The sequence below is a fragment of the Gigantopelta aegis genome, chromosome 2 (genome assembly GCF_016097555.1).
Source record: "Gigantopelta aegis isolate Gae_Host chromosome 2, Gae_host_genome, whole genome shotgun sequence".
In the NCBI taxonomy this organism is placed as follows: Eukaryota; Metazoa; Mollusca; class Gastropoda; order Neomphalida; family Peltospiridae; genus Gigantopelta; species Gigantopelta aegis.
In genome coordinates, this window is record NC_054700.1 from 13,626,882 (window position 1) to 13,641,729 (window position 14,848).

Genomic DNA, 14,848 nt, shown 5'->3' on the forward strand with positions numbered 1-14,848 from the left:
TTTAGGGGTTCGAACCCATCTGCCGATGCTAAAATAATATTTACAGTGCAATATTAGGCTATTCATGTTGGTGTCCAGGGAAAATGGAGCTCTGGTAATGTCTTCATCAATGGTACCCAAATCGGAAGGAAGGAAATGTTTTATTTAACGACGCACTCAACACATTTTATTTACAGTTATATGGTGTCAGACATATGGTTAAGGACCACACAGATATAGAGAGGAAACCCGCTATCGCCACGTCATGGGCTACTCTTTTTGATTAGCAGCAAGGGATCCTTTATATGCACCATCCCACAGACAGGATAGTACATACCACGGCCTTTGTTACACCAGTTGTGGAGCACTGGCTGGAAGGAGAAATAGCCCAATGGGCCCACCGACGGGGATCGATCCTAAACTGACCGCGCATCAAGCGAGTGCTTTACCACTGGGCTACGTCCCGCCACCAAGGAAAACGAAGACGAATGGATCCGCTAGGTTCATATTTGAAGCCCCCTCCCATCCCCATACTGATTTTACGAAACTTGTGTCAGGAATTGTGTATTACCGTATTTGACCGGAAATAAGCCCAGGGGGCCAAGACAACTCATTGTGAGCTTAGCATGGGGTGGGCTTATTCCCAGACAAGGGGCCAGTTTTGTTGAAAATTTTTTTTAATAATAATAATTAAAATAAATAACAATACTTAAATGAACTAGGAAGAAAACAAAAAACGTTCTGTAGCTCATCTATTAATTAGTGTTCCATTTGTTATTAATAAATAATAATTGTTTATTAATTAAATTGTGGGTTTTTTTACTAGTATCTAATTATCAGAAACACACCTTCTATGTTACAATTACTTATCAGTGCTGTTTATTTACATCCAAAATTTAATGCTGAGAAGACTTAAAACAACAGCAATTAACAACAAACTCAATAACGTATACACACGTTTCTGACACAGGCAGCCAGCTTACACTACAAAGAATTATCAATCTAAGGTAATTTTTCTTAGCCAATCAGAATAAGGTATTTGCTTAATTAGCATTAACTGCGGACCCAGTGTGGTGGTAAAAATAGACATTGGTTTTTAGTTCATACTTGGGCTGGATACTTCAGAGAAATACTGCAGGCATGAAATTGAAAACAATGTTACACACTGTTACTGTTAGACAGCTAAATCTCACTGGTGGTAAAATATTGTGTTACATTTGTGTTTAATTATCTGCAGGAGGTATGACCTTTTAAATGAACTTTGAGCAAACTTGCAATTTCATGTTATTTATAAGGTGGCGAAGTTGGGGGTGGGCTTATTTACGAATGAGGGCCTAATTTCTTAAATGCTATCAAAATGGAGGGGGGCTTATTCAAAGACATGGGCTTATTTCCGGTCAAATACGGTACTGGTACCCTCACTCTCGCTCAGACAAAACAAAAATCCTGACATTCGTTTCATAAAATCAGTATGACACACACGCGCTCGTATAATATTCTCTGTATATCACCTTGAAGTACATTATATATAATATTATTACGTAAATGATACAAACCTCATAGTCGTCCTCAGTGTCTGGATCTCCCACTAGGGGCGCTGCCGAGTCTTTGGCGATAGCTATGTGACTCATCCTGGCCTTCTGTTGTGAGAGAAGCGAGGAAGGACGAACGAAACGGCCACAACTGTTGATCGGAGGACAAGGTCGTAACCGATTGTTGTTACCACTCAGAAGATGACCTCATTCACCATCACTTTAAAAAAGAAGAAAAAAAAGGAGTTCAAAGTATGGTTTGTCAAATCCCATCAGTTACAGACATTTTGTGTGCATGCATGTGTGTATGTAAAGTTTGTTTTGTTTAACAATGGCATTGGGACACATTGATTAATTTATCATCGGCTATTGGATGTCAAACACTTGGTCATTCTGACACATGGTCATTTTTCCTAATGCAGCGAGGGATCTTTTATATGTACTTTCTCACAGACAGGAAAGCACATACCACAGCATTTGTCCAGTCGTGGTGCATTGGTTGGAACGAGAATGTGTGTATGTGTATGAATGTGTGTGTGTATAATGAAATGAAACGTTGACCGTTCAACCCTTTTACAATCATAAAACAGTTTAAATGTAAAACATTTGTTTCTGAACTGACAATTAAAGTTGAAGTTTGCTTTGTTTAATGACACCACTAGAGCACATTGATTTATTATTCATCAGCTACTAGATATAAAAAATTATCTAGTTTTGAAGGAAACCCCACTACATTTTTCTATTACAAGGGATCTTCTATATACATTTCTCCAGACAGGATAGCACATACCACAGACTGATATACAAGTCATGGGACACTACTTGAGATGGGGGTTCAATTCTTCGAGCCAAGCATCTCAGGGTTCTTATCATGATAAATGTGACATTAGAAAGTAGGAAAAGAAACCTGCTGCCACTAGACACATACAGGACAGTACATACCACAAATCAGTTCCAAAGGCAGAAATATTTTAATATTTTGGAGGGGGTGGGGTGGGAGGACTATAACGGTAACCAACTCATCAAATGTGAAATCCCAATGAATAAAAAAATTAAAAGAAAAAAGGGGCACTTGGAATATTTTTAGGGGAAAGGTTCCCCTGGTTCCCCCTAGATCAGTGGCACGTATCTACGGAAAATAACTCCTATGGCAAGCAATGAAACTGCGCCCCCCCCCCCCCCCCCCACGTCCAAACATCTGACACCCGTCTTTTAGATAACATCTCACTTTAATAGAAACTGTTCAGAGGCGTCCCTCCCCCCCTTCAATTGGTGCCCTGGGCACGTGCCATAGTTGCCATACCCTAGGTACACCACTGCCCTGGGCACGTGCCATAGTTGCCATACCCTAGGTACACCACTGCCCTGGGCACGTGCCATAGTTGCCATACCCTAGGTACACCACTGCCCTGGGCACGTGCCATAGTTGCCATACCCTAGGTACACCACTGCCCTAGATCCACGCACCTCTGAGTTCAACAACTCTGAAAGCTGAACAGTTTTTTTTTGTGGTAATGCAAATAAACAATTCAGAATAGCATAATCTCATCAGTTTAATAACTACAAGAATGCCACTGAATTCTAAGACAATTTACGTAAGAAGGCCAAAAATATCAGTCTTAGGGGTGTCGTGGTTAAGCCATCGGACATAAGGCTGGTAGGTACTGGGTTCGCAGCCCGGTACCAGCTCCCACCCAGAGAGAGTTTTAATCACTCAATGGGTAGGTGTAAGACCACTACACCCTGTTCTCTCTCATTAACATCTAACTCACTGACCTAGACAGACAGTCCATGATAGCTGAGGTGTGTGCCCAGGACAGTGTGCTTGAAACTTAATTGGATATTAACACGAAAATAAGTTGAAATGAATGGACGAGTTAATGAATGAATGAATGAATTTGTTAACAGAAGAAGAATAACAATATGATAATATATGTATTTATGTTACCCCACCTTGTTAAGGAAAGATGGTCAACAACTATCACATTTATCTCACCCACCTCCCGTGTTAGTAAAATGACAGGTTAACAGACATCAGAACATCAATCTTACCCCCTTGCCAATGAAAGAAGATTAACAAGAATCTGAGTCAAGGCCCGGTGATGGGTGCTAATTAAAACTTTCAAGTTTGGCTGTTGATGCATGCACCGATCAGTTGGAATTGCCAATAACAACACTTGCCTAAAAATAACGGACACACACTGTGCACTGGAATATGTCAGAGAAGGCAGAGAAGTACTCTTGACAAAGTATACGGAGATCGAGAAGATGCCAAATTTTTAACAAGCAATTTCACCGAGCACAAGAAGGGAACTGACAACCAAATGTTGTACTTGTGACACGATGGGAGTCTCATACATGTTATCAAGAGAAGACAAATTATTCAATAAGCAATTTTACTGACAGGAAGAAGGGGACTGACATCTGTAGACCATACTTGCAACGTGGTGGAGTCCCATATATTTATCAAGAGATGAAGACAGTTATTTAACAAACAATTTTACTGACAGGCAGAAGGGAAGCGACATCCATCCACTCTACTTATGACATAGTGGAGTCCCATTGAATCAAGAGAAGATGACAAGTTATTTAACAAGCAATTTTTCCAAAATCAAGTAGGGAACTGACATACATCCACCCTACTTGGTAGATCGTGAGTGGCGGGTCGAGTCCTGCACACAATGTATCAAGAAAAGCAGCGATGTTTAGAAGTAGTACTAAACAAAATAACTTCTGGCTGGGTCAAAGTTCGAGGCGCACCCAACTTTTGAAAAAGTCCTGTGATTGGTGATAAATTTGAGTGTATTGGTTGTAAAAAAACAGGAAAAGTTTCATCTGGGCAAAAATGTATGCAATTTTATTTCATCTAGTACCACTGTGTCAAGCAGCCTTGTGCTTGAAACATTTATGGGGTACCTAGCTCTACTCAAATTTTGTGTGAAACTAGGGTAGTCATAGATACTACCTGTCATCTCTAAAATAAGGGGTGGTAGTACATGTATTTATATCTGTGGTGTATGTGTCAATTGATACGCTGCAGGTAGGAGTTTTAGCCACATATATGTTACTATGGTAATCTATATGGAATTTGATTTGGTGGTATACACCGCATAACAAACACTTTTGCTTAAAACAAGAAGCAAATTCACTTCTGCATGCTCTACCTGCAATTCGGTGGACAATACACAGAACATGGGACTCACTCAAACACCATAGAGAAAACTGGCAAAATATGATACAATCTGACTGATACAGCAGAGCAAACTGAAACAGACAGCACATTTTAAACTATGGTTATTTTGTTTGTATCATACAGGTATGGTTATTTTGACAATTGGTCAAGTGAGAAGAGAAACCTGCTGCTACTGCATACATGTAGAATGTTTCTATTGAAAAGCAGCAAGAGATCCTTTCTAAATTGCAAGGGGCGGGATGTAGCCCAGTGGTAAAGTGTTTGCTTGATGCACGGTCGGTCTGGGATCGATCCCTGTCGGTGGGCCCATTGGGCTATTTCTTGCTCCAGCCAGTGCACCATGACTGTCAAACTCCCATGTGCCCTTATGGAGATGATAAACAGTCAATGGAATGTCATCCAAGACTGTCAAACACCTGTGTGCCATTGTGGAGATGATAAACAGTCAATGGAATGTCATCCAAGACTGTCAAACTCCCATGTGCCCTTGTGGAGATGATAAACAGTCAATGGAATGTCATCCAAGACCATCAAACTCCCATGTGCCCATGGCCCATGTGGAGATGATAAACAGTCAATGGAATGTCATCCAAGACTGTCAAACCCCCATGTGCCCATGTGGAGATGATAAACAGTCAATGGAATGTCATCCAAGACTGTCAAACTCCTGTGTGCCCTTGTGGAGATGCTAAACAGTCAATGGAATATCATCCAAGACCATCAAACTCCCATGTGCCCATGTGGAGATGATAAACACTCAATGGAATGTCATCCAAGACTTTCAAACTCCCGTGTGCCCTTGTGGAGATGATAAACAGTCAATGGAATGTCATCCAAGACTGTCAAACTCCCGTGTGCCCGTGTGGAGATGATAAACAGTCAATGGAATGTCATCCAAGACTGCCTAACTCCCGTGTGCCCTTGTGGAGATGATAAACAGTCAAGATTTTAAAAACCTGCAGCAGTCAATGGACACTGCAATACACGGATAACGACAACAACTCTCAAGAAGAAGCTGTAATAACCAGAGATGAGCTGCATAGGACAGTATGCCACAACTGACCTTGAGGTGTTGTCAATCAGCCAATAATTAAAAAAAGTGCTGCATTGAATATACATACCAACCTCAGTGGTGTTGTGATTAATTCATCGGACATAAGGCTGGTAGGTACAGGATTCACAGCCCAGTACTGGCTCCCACCCAGAACAAGTTTTAATGACTCAATGGGTAGGTGAAAGGCCACTAACCACTAACTGGACAGACAGCCCAAATAGCTGTGGTGTGTGCCCAGGACAGTGTGCTTGAATCTTAATTGGATATAAGCACGGAAATAAGTTGAAATGAATGAAAATGCAGCGGTTGTGTGACACTACATGGATGACAACAACAACTCTCGAGAGGAAGTTGTATGCCGTCCTCTGCAGTTCATATCTGGTCCCATACAGTATGAACTGCAGATGACTGTATTATAACCTTGAGGTGTAGTCAATCAGCCAATAAAAAGACGTGCTGCACTGAATCTACATTTTCCAGGCTGCTAATGTATTTCTGTGTCCAAAGACTGAAGATCATTGACAAGGACACTACCAGCCTCCTGCCTACATGTCGAGTACATGATATGTTAATAAAGTGAATCACCAACCAACAGTTGCTTGTTAACTTGGCAGTAACAACTACTTAGGACAATCATTGGTTCTTCCAGCTATATACATATATACTTATACACTTTATTCTCATCACGTCATACATGAAGGAAATGTTTCATTTAACAATGCACACAACACATTATACACAGTCAGTAAAACAGGCAGGAAATCTAATTATCTGTACCTAGACAGGGGCAATGCTGGGTGAGCAAAAACACTTTTGGCCACTCTATAATTAATAACTTAAAATGACTTACTTGTACCCTGGGTTTTTAAAACACTATGAAATATTTTCCATTATTAGAGCAGTTTTTTTGATAACTGAAATCAGACATTACTAAGATTTTATTGTTTAAATTATTCATGTCCATACATCCGAAGTATTTCTGGTCATCCTGGTGTTTCTAATATACGTCAGGGGCGGCACAGTGTAAAAAATAGTGGTACGGCTCGTGGTTGCCAGACTCGCCATTCAAATTACTTGTATGGACATAGTCACAGATATAAAAAATATACACACACACACACCCAACACACACACAACAGTGGTATGGCCAACCGTACGTCTACACCGCCCCTGCATGTATGTACAAAAATGTACCAATAAAAAAGCATTTTTCATATTTTTAAAATTATGTACCTCTGAAAGGTGAAGGTTATGGAGAAGAAATCTATTCTACTTTTCAAGTGTATATATCTCCATTTCAACGGCTCGCCTGATGCATGATCGACCTAGGATCAATTCCCATCGGTGGACCCATTGGGCTATTTCTCGTTCCAGTCAGTGCTCCACAACTGATGTAACAAAGGCTGTGGTATGTACTATCCTGTCTGTGGGATGGTGCATATAAAAGATGCCTTGCTGCTAATCAAAAAGGGTAGCCCATGAAGTAACGACAGCGGGTTTCTGCTTTCACTGTTTCATATATCTGTGTGGTCCTTAACCATATGTCCGATGCCATATAACCATAACTAAAATGTGTTGAGTGTATCGTTAAAATAAAACATTTTCTTCTTCTTCCATTTCAATGTCATAGACTCTTGTTTCACTCTATTACGATTTTATCCAAATGTGTTTTAGGTTTTAGATTAACCAAACTTAGTGTCCATTTGCCCGGGTTGAAACTAGGATCTGCAACTTTAAAATTAACATAGAAATTATAATACATGCACTTCAGCCAAAATACCATGGTAGAGCAACAGTTTCATAAATGTTGACACTAAATTTTCCAGGAAATCTTTTGTTTAAGATTAAATCTATGGTCCATTGAACATGACTTGCATGAAATAGCATGTATGAATACAATATATGTCACATGAATCTGAGGGAACTTTTTATATTGAAAAATCAAAGTAATTATTCTGTACGTCTTAAATAAATATCAAGGATTATTTCATATTCTGGGTAGGCCTATTAGGCTATTTTTCGTTCTAGCCAGTGTACCACGACTGGTATTTCCAAGACCGTGGTATGTGCTATCCTGTCTGTGGGATAGATGGTGCATATAAAAGATCCCTTGCTACTAATGGAAAAATGTAGCAGGTTTCCTCTCTAAAGACTATTTGTCAAAATTACCAAATATTTTACTTCCAATAGATGATGATTAATAAATCAATACGCTCTTGTGGTGTCGTTAAACAAAACAAACAAACTTTTTAACTTTCATACTTTTGTTAATATTAATTCCCCAACCCTTTTTACCCAAGGTGTTTTCATAGAGGGAACTGCTGAAAACATCAAAATCGTAGGAAAGAAACTGTCTTTATCTCACAATCCAGCCAGTGCACCATGACTGGTACATCAAAGGCTGTGGTATGTGCTATCCTGTCTATGGGATGGTGCATATAAAAGATCCCTTGCTAGCTGCTAATCGAAAAGAACAGCCCATGAAGTGGCGACAGCGGGTTTCCTCCGTCAATATCTGTGTGGTCCTTAACCATATGTCCGATGCCATATAATCGTAAATCAAATGTGTTGAGTGCATCGTTAAATAAACCATTTCCTTCCTTCCTTCCTGTGTGGTCATTAACCATATGTCCGACACCATATAACTGTAAATAAAATGTGTTGAGTGCATCGTTAAATAAAACATTTTCTTCCTTATCTCACAAACATTGCTCTGGATACCAATAGCTGTTGGCTGATGAGCCAACATCAGCGATCAGTGGCCGATGCAGCAGTCCATAAAAAGCCAGCATTGTCTGAGAGTGCCACCTCCTGGCAAGATATGGGATCACAGTAATGGATTTACCAATATTCAAACTGCTCGGCAGTCACTGGGCAGACTTATCTCAACTATTTTTTATTTATTCTGTAGATGTCTGTAACTCGTCTCAACAGGAAATATTGATTTGTACAACGTACCTTCTGATATTCTACATTTTGACTCAGCTCTGTATGTGCAAGGACATCCACGAATGAATTTTTATAGCTAAAAAAGCAAGAAAAAGAAAAAAGCATATAAAAAAAACAAAACCCACAAACTTTTCACACGCAGACAAAGACTGTTTCACTGTCACTGAGAGTAAAGAAAGTTGAAAGTTTATTTTGTTTAACAACACCACTAGAGCACTTTGATTTATTAATCATTGGTTATTGGATTTCAAATATTCGGTATGTTTTTCCATTAGTAGCAAGGGATCTTTTGTATGCACCATCCCACAGACAAGATAGCACATACCATGGCCTTTGATATACCAGTTGTGGTGCACTGGATGAAACGAATTAAATGGCCCAATGGGCCCACCGATGGGGAGCGATCCTAAATTAACCGCGCATCAAGCGAGTGCTTTACCACCGGGCTACATCCCACCACTGAATAAGATGCACAACTAATTGGTCATTACTTACCACTTATTAATATGTAATTATAAGGTTATTAATGATCTGTGCTTAACATGCACATGCAGGTTATACATTGGCTAAAAAGCAAACAACAATTAAAAAAAAAAAAAAAAAAAAAAGAAGAAGAAAAGACAAACAAGAGAGAAAAATCTAGATACACTTAAGTGATTGCATGCACCTCACAATTTAAAAAAGATCAGTCACCCACACACTGTGACACATATCATTTCCATATTATTTACAGCTTGGACACAAGAACGAAGTAAACCTGTCAAGTGCTGCATGCATATTGCGCCTATAATGCAAATGTTTTTTTAATTAAATATGTATATGGAAATGTATGTAAATTTCATATACAGTCAAACTTCGATAACTCCACCTTCGATCTATCAATATTTTCGATCTCTCGATCTGAAGTGACGGTCCTGGCCGAATTGCTATACAAACTAGTAATAATGACACTCGATAAACTCGAAGTCTCGACATAATTTTTTGGTCCCATCATAAAGATGTAATAGATTATGCACCTCTAAAGCTCGACACATGTGGATTGATCAAACTGTCATTGCCAATAGTATTTTGAAGATGAATGAATTGTCAACCAGGTCAATCGGACGAAGCACGCCTGTCTCGGGTGGTCTGGGCTGTCGAGGATTAAGGTGATGATTACAGAATAATAGATCGCCGGCTAAGCGGAACGAAATGATCCCGTGTTAGGTTGTTGGTGTTGGTACATGGCGCAGAGTCTCGCTACGTAATAGACATTTACAGACAGTGTGGTTAACTTCAAAGAGCACTTGTAATAATTAGCGTTGTTCCTTTTTTATATAAATGTTAGTTCTTGATTTGCATTAGTGCTTTTTCATGTTTTTTCTTATTTAGAATAATTAAAATAATTTTAATAATTTTATGGGAAAAAAAATGTACTGAGTATTATTCGGCATTCGGTGTTTTATTTGTTAATTATGTTGCATCAGGTTTTGACATCTGCAAAGTACATCAGTGATCATTTTATCAATTACTTCCTGTTATATACATGTATGTACATGTATGTATGTAATGCCCTCATTTTTTTTTTTTTCTACCAATAAATGTATGTCTTTTATGTTATCTTTTTTGTTTTGTTATTTACATAATTTTACAATATACGTAAAATAAATGTATCACATTCGTCAGAAGATGCCAAAAAAAGGGTTGGGGTGACAGTTATATATTAATTCGACATTCAACTGGGGATGCATATATAGTCTTCAGAGTTTTAGTGGTACTGGTAGACAGGGATGCTTACGCATCTTACAATGTTAAGCGAAATCATCCAGCTGCAATGCAGTTTCATATTTGAACTCTTAAATATTAACTTTGAAAACTCGAACTCCCTGAAACTCAAACTATTTCATCGTCCCCTTCAAGATCGAGTTATCGAAGTGTGACTGTATTTATATGTACATGTAATTGTAAAAGCTGTAAAAGGAAAATTACTTTATTAACACACCAGCACCTACACTTAATTAACTGATCACTATTACTGTGTACATTGGAAAAGGAATCTTCCTTTAATCAGATCTGAGCAAATCTTAAATTGTGACTATTAGGTGACACTTACATGTAAGTGACTAATTAGTCTAAATACATGTAAGAGAAAAAATACACTGCTGCCACATACAATGTATGCTATTACTACTTAAAATATGTACAGGGCTAGACATTAAGCAGACATTCTAATAAAATCCCACCATTTTGTTGACACTGGTATTCAAAGAATCTTATTTCTCATTCCAGCCAGTGCACCACAACTGGTATATCAAAGGCCGTGGTATGTACTATCCTGTTTGTGGGATGGTGCATATAAAAGATTCCTTGCTACTAATGGAAAAATGTAGCGGGTTTCCTCTCTAAGACTATATGTCCGACAGTCAAAATTACCAAATGTCTGACATCCAATAGCTGATGATTAATATATCTATGTGATCAAGTGGTATCGTTAAACAAACAAATCTTTATGATTTTTATGATTAATCAACTCATGTTACAAAGACTATTTGCAAATGCATGAAGTACTAGTCTAGTAGGAATTGTCTCCCTGAAATGATCTACAAAAATACGACCAAACTGAACAAGGGCAACAACTCCTGGGCTGTGTGTAATCCATAGACCTATATAGGCTTTGGCTTGAGTATACCCACTTCACAGTCATTTACCTTTTAGCATATTAAAGGCATACTGTCACAGACCACTGACCTATTAAATGGCCTAACAAAGTATTGCCTAAACAAATATAAATCAGATTTTTCCCTAAATGTACTTTATTCAAACATCTATGTAATCAGGATGTTATCCGATGACCAGAAACACATTTAATATACAGAAACTGATATTCTCAACAATAAACTGTATTCAAGATGTAACTTAGTTGTTAATAAGGATTTATTATTTGATTATTATTTGGAAATATGTTACAATGTAACCAAACTCAGATAGTTCTTTTAATGACATCTCAACCCATATTAAAGGCATATTGTCAGACCACTGACCTATTACATGGCCTAACAATGTATTACTTAAGAATATATATATTTGATTTGTCCCTAAATGTACTTTATTCAAAGATCTATGTAACCACCATACTCCACTTACTAATGATATTTTGTAAAAATAATTGAATTATGGCAATGGTCCATAATTCAAAAGCTAATATCGCCAAGAGGGTTGACATGGATTTTACTCCATCATGGTTCAGTTATGGTGATGCGATAGCTAGATTTGGTTTCCAAACATTAATGTAACTATCATTTATTATCAATGTTTAGAGAAATGAGGTCCTTAAATCTGTGACAGTATGCCTTTAAAGGGGCCATGTCAAAGTTGCAATAATGGTGGTTCCTGACACAAATATTTATTAATTACTGCTTTGAAACAAACAGTTTATATCTTCAGCTATATAACTATAAAAAAATTACAACCAAATAATTAAATTTACTAGAAGTTTTAGGGGGAAAATCTTGAGAGTGTGTCACACACATTAAATAGTGATGTCTCTGTTTTATGCATACACATTCAACTGCCAAAGAAACAAAGATGGTGACCATGCTATATTTAGCCACAAATTATTCGGGAAACCCGTCGTCTTTAAGTACAAGACTTTTAAAAATTACTATTCTTGAGTTAATTATGAAAAGATTATGCATGGGAATTATTAATTTGTAGTTATTACAAATAAATGTGAAACAAACAAAATATTGTAGTTTTACATTTGACAGAACCTTTTAATTCTTTAAAAAAAAAATCACTTTAATGGTTGGGATTTGAATATGCATAGGTTAAATAATTTTAATATGTTTTTGTTAATAACTCAATTTTAAAGCTCCACATACATTTATGATGATTTAAGAAACAAGGTACTAATCTCTTTGACACTAAATGAAAGGATGAATCTCTCATCACATTTATTGACAAAAAACATTGGTTTTGTTTAACAACACCACTAGAGCACATTGATTTATTAATCATTGGCTATTGGATGTCAAACATTTGATAATTTTGACATATAGTCTTAGAGAGAAAACCCGCTACATTTTTCCATTAGTATAGCAAGGGATCTTTTATATGCACCATCCCAGACAGCACAGCACATACCAAGGCCTTTAATAAACCAGTCGTGGTGCACTGACTGGAACGAGAAATAGCCCAATGGGCCCACCAACGGGAATCGATTTCAAACCGACCACGTATCAAGTACTTATGTTTTAGTTACTTGTAGAGAAATTAATTAACTTTTATTTTTAAACACAGCAGTAACAATTTAATTACTGGCAAATGAGAAAAATGTGTTAGTTTTATTTAATTTATATATATATATTCATTATTATTTATTAAAAAAATATATATTATTGACATTTAAAAAAATATCTTTGTAATTAAATTATATATTTTTTTTTTTTCATTTCTATTAATTAATAAATGTTATTTTATTAACTTTATTTTATTTTATTTTATTAAATTAACTTTAATCCATTTTTGGTTTCTGTTTTTGTTTTTGTATTTATTATGGAACGAGAAATGACTTCACCAATCCTTTTCCACATACAAGACAGTACCACACAGTCAAACTTTTTTCTTTAAATTAATTCAGAGTGAAGATTGTTTCAAATCAAGTATTTCTTGATCTCCATAAGCTTGAAATAGATCACAATACATGATTATGGTGGGAAAATGTGATAGTAGTCAATATTTTGACAGCAATTCCATTCCGTGCAAAATTACTTGGAACGTTCAGCGCTCACTACAGGTGTAATGCATTAGCCTGATTAACCTTGGCTTGTGCTTGCACTTGCATTCGAGGTTAACAGGCATCGAAATAAGCATTGTGTCTGGTAACCCATTTACAGGTTACCACAAAATATAGCCTGGTGACCTATATGTTACCACATCTAGGCTATATGAAAGTTAGAATTGAATTCCTGTTACTACTAATTTTAACGCAGACGTTCTGAAATTGTATCGGTGCGCATGAACATTGGTATGAGAAATGAAATCCGGAAGTAAATTTATCTAGTGGGCGCTGCTTAAATGCGTATTGCCGAAATTGCTTGCGAACACTGATGCAATTCCTTACGACAAAGTCAAACGCAGAAGTCTGGAATGCATTGCCTGGTTTACGTTCGGAAACGAAACTACCGTTAAAACGTTGACATTTTTGTCGAGAATGAAACATCGTTCTCAACTTTTCTTACATGTGGTAACCTCCCCGTAACCTGAACGACCGTTCTCGACTTATTTCGATGCCTGAGTTAATCTTGATGAATTAAAATGCCATTTGTGCAACATATTGCTCTAAAAGGTGTTAAAATATATTTAATAAACAGTAAAATATTCTCTTTTTTTGTGATGTGTGTGTATGTCTGGAGGAGGGGAGTTCGCTACAATGCAACCCCCAACATGCTGGCTGCAGCACCTCAGCCCCCGTTTTAGCTGTGAATCTCATGCCTTGAACTTGAAACATTTACGGGTTGACAGCTCTGCCGCAACACACACCATGACCACACAACTAGATAATTCATATAAGCTACTAGCAAATTTGCGCATTACCATTAATGTCAGTGTCGTCGATTTTTTCGAATCCATAAAAAACAACAAAATGTATCTAGTTGATCTCTTACAAATATCAATCCTCATTATCGAGTGTATTGGCAATAGGTTATGTTCTTAGGACAGCAGAAAACAACAATGTGCCGTATCAAACTGTATAAAACCAGTTCATTTTATTTCCATCTTTCCTTTTGGGTACCTGACGGTTCTACTCCAAGCCAATTCGCCCCAAGCGAGTTCGTCCTCAGTTTGACAATATTTTGTCGCATTACGGTATTGTCATGACTCATACGATTAGATATGTAGATACTAGTACAATGTAGGTAGAAGTCGAGCAGCACTTGTGATGTTTTGTGAGTAGAACTGGTCATCAGTAATATCATCCCCGGGTATAACGTCCCAGCTGTTCATGGATCAAAACGTCTACATGAATATTTTAAATTATAAGATAATTAGTAGTAGACCTATGTTACATGAATAAATGATGTTGATGATGATGACGTTGAAAACGCTGTTTTGTTTTAATTCGACAAAATTGGGTTGTTAGACATGAAAAAAAGGAGCAAA

General features: G+C 37.3%; 1 protein-coding gene across 3 annotated transcripts in view; it reads right to left on the reverse strand.

The window, feature by feature from the left end:
* LOC121381487 (myogenesis-regulating glycosidase-like) overlaps positions 1–14,373 on the reverse strand; it is an 82,035-nt gene extending 67,662 nt beyond the window's left edge. Inside the window, exons 1-3 of one of the 3 annotated variants that reach the window (XM_041510817.1) lie at positions 14,282–14,373; positions 8,717–8,783; positions 1,536–1,731 (exon numbers count right to left, since the gene is read on the reverse strand). In XM_041510817.1, the coding sequence (XP_041366751.1) occupies positions 1,536–1,610 (75 nt within the window). In that variant the 5' untranslated portion in view covers positions 1,611–1,731; positions 8,717–8,783; positions 14,282–14,373. Of the gene's footprint in view, positions 1–1,535; positions 1,732–8,716; positions 8,942–14,281 lie in introns of those variants that run through there. The other 2 variants (XM_041510810.1, XM_041510823.1) reach the window with 2 other exon arrangements.
* Positions 14,374–14,848: the final 475 nt, after the last annotated feature.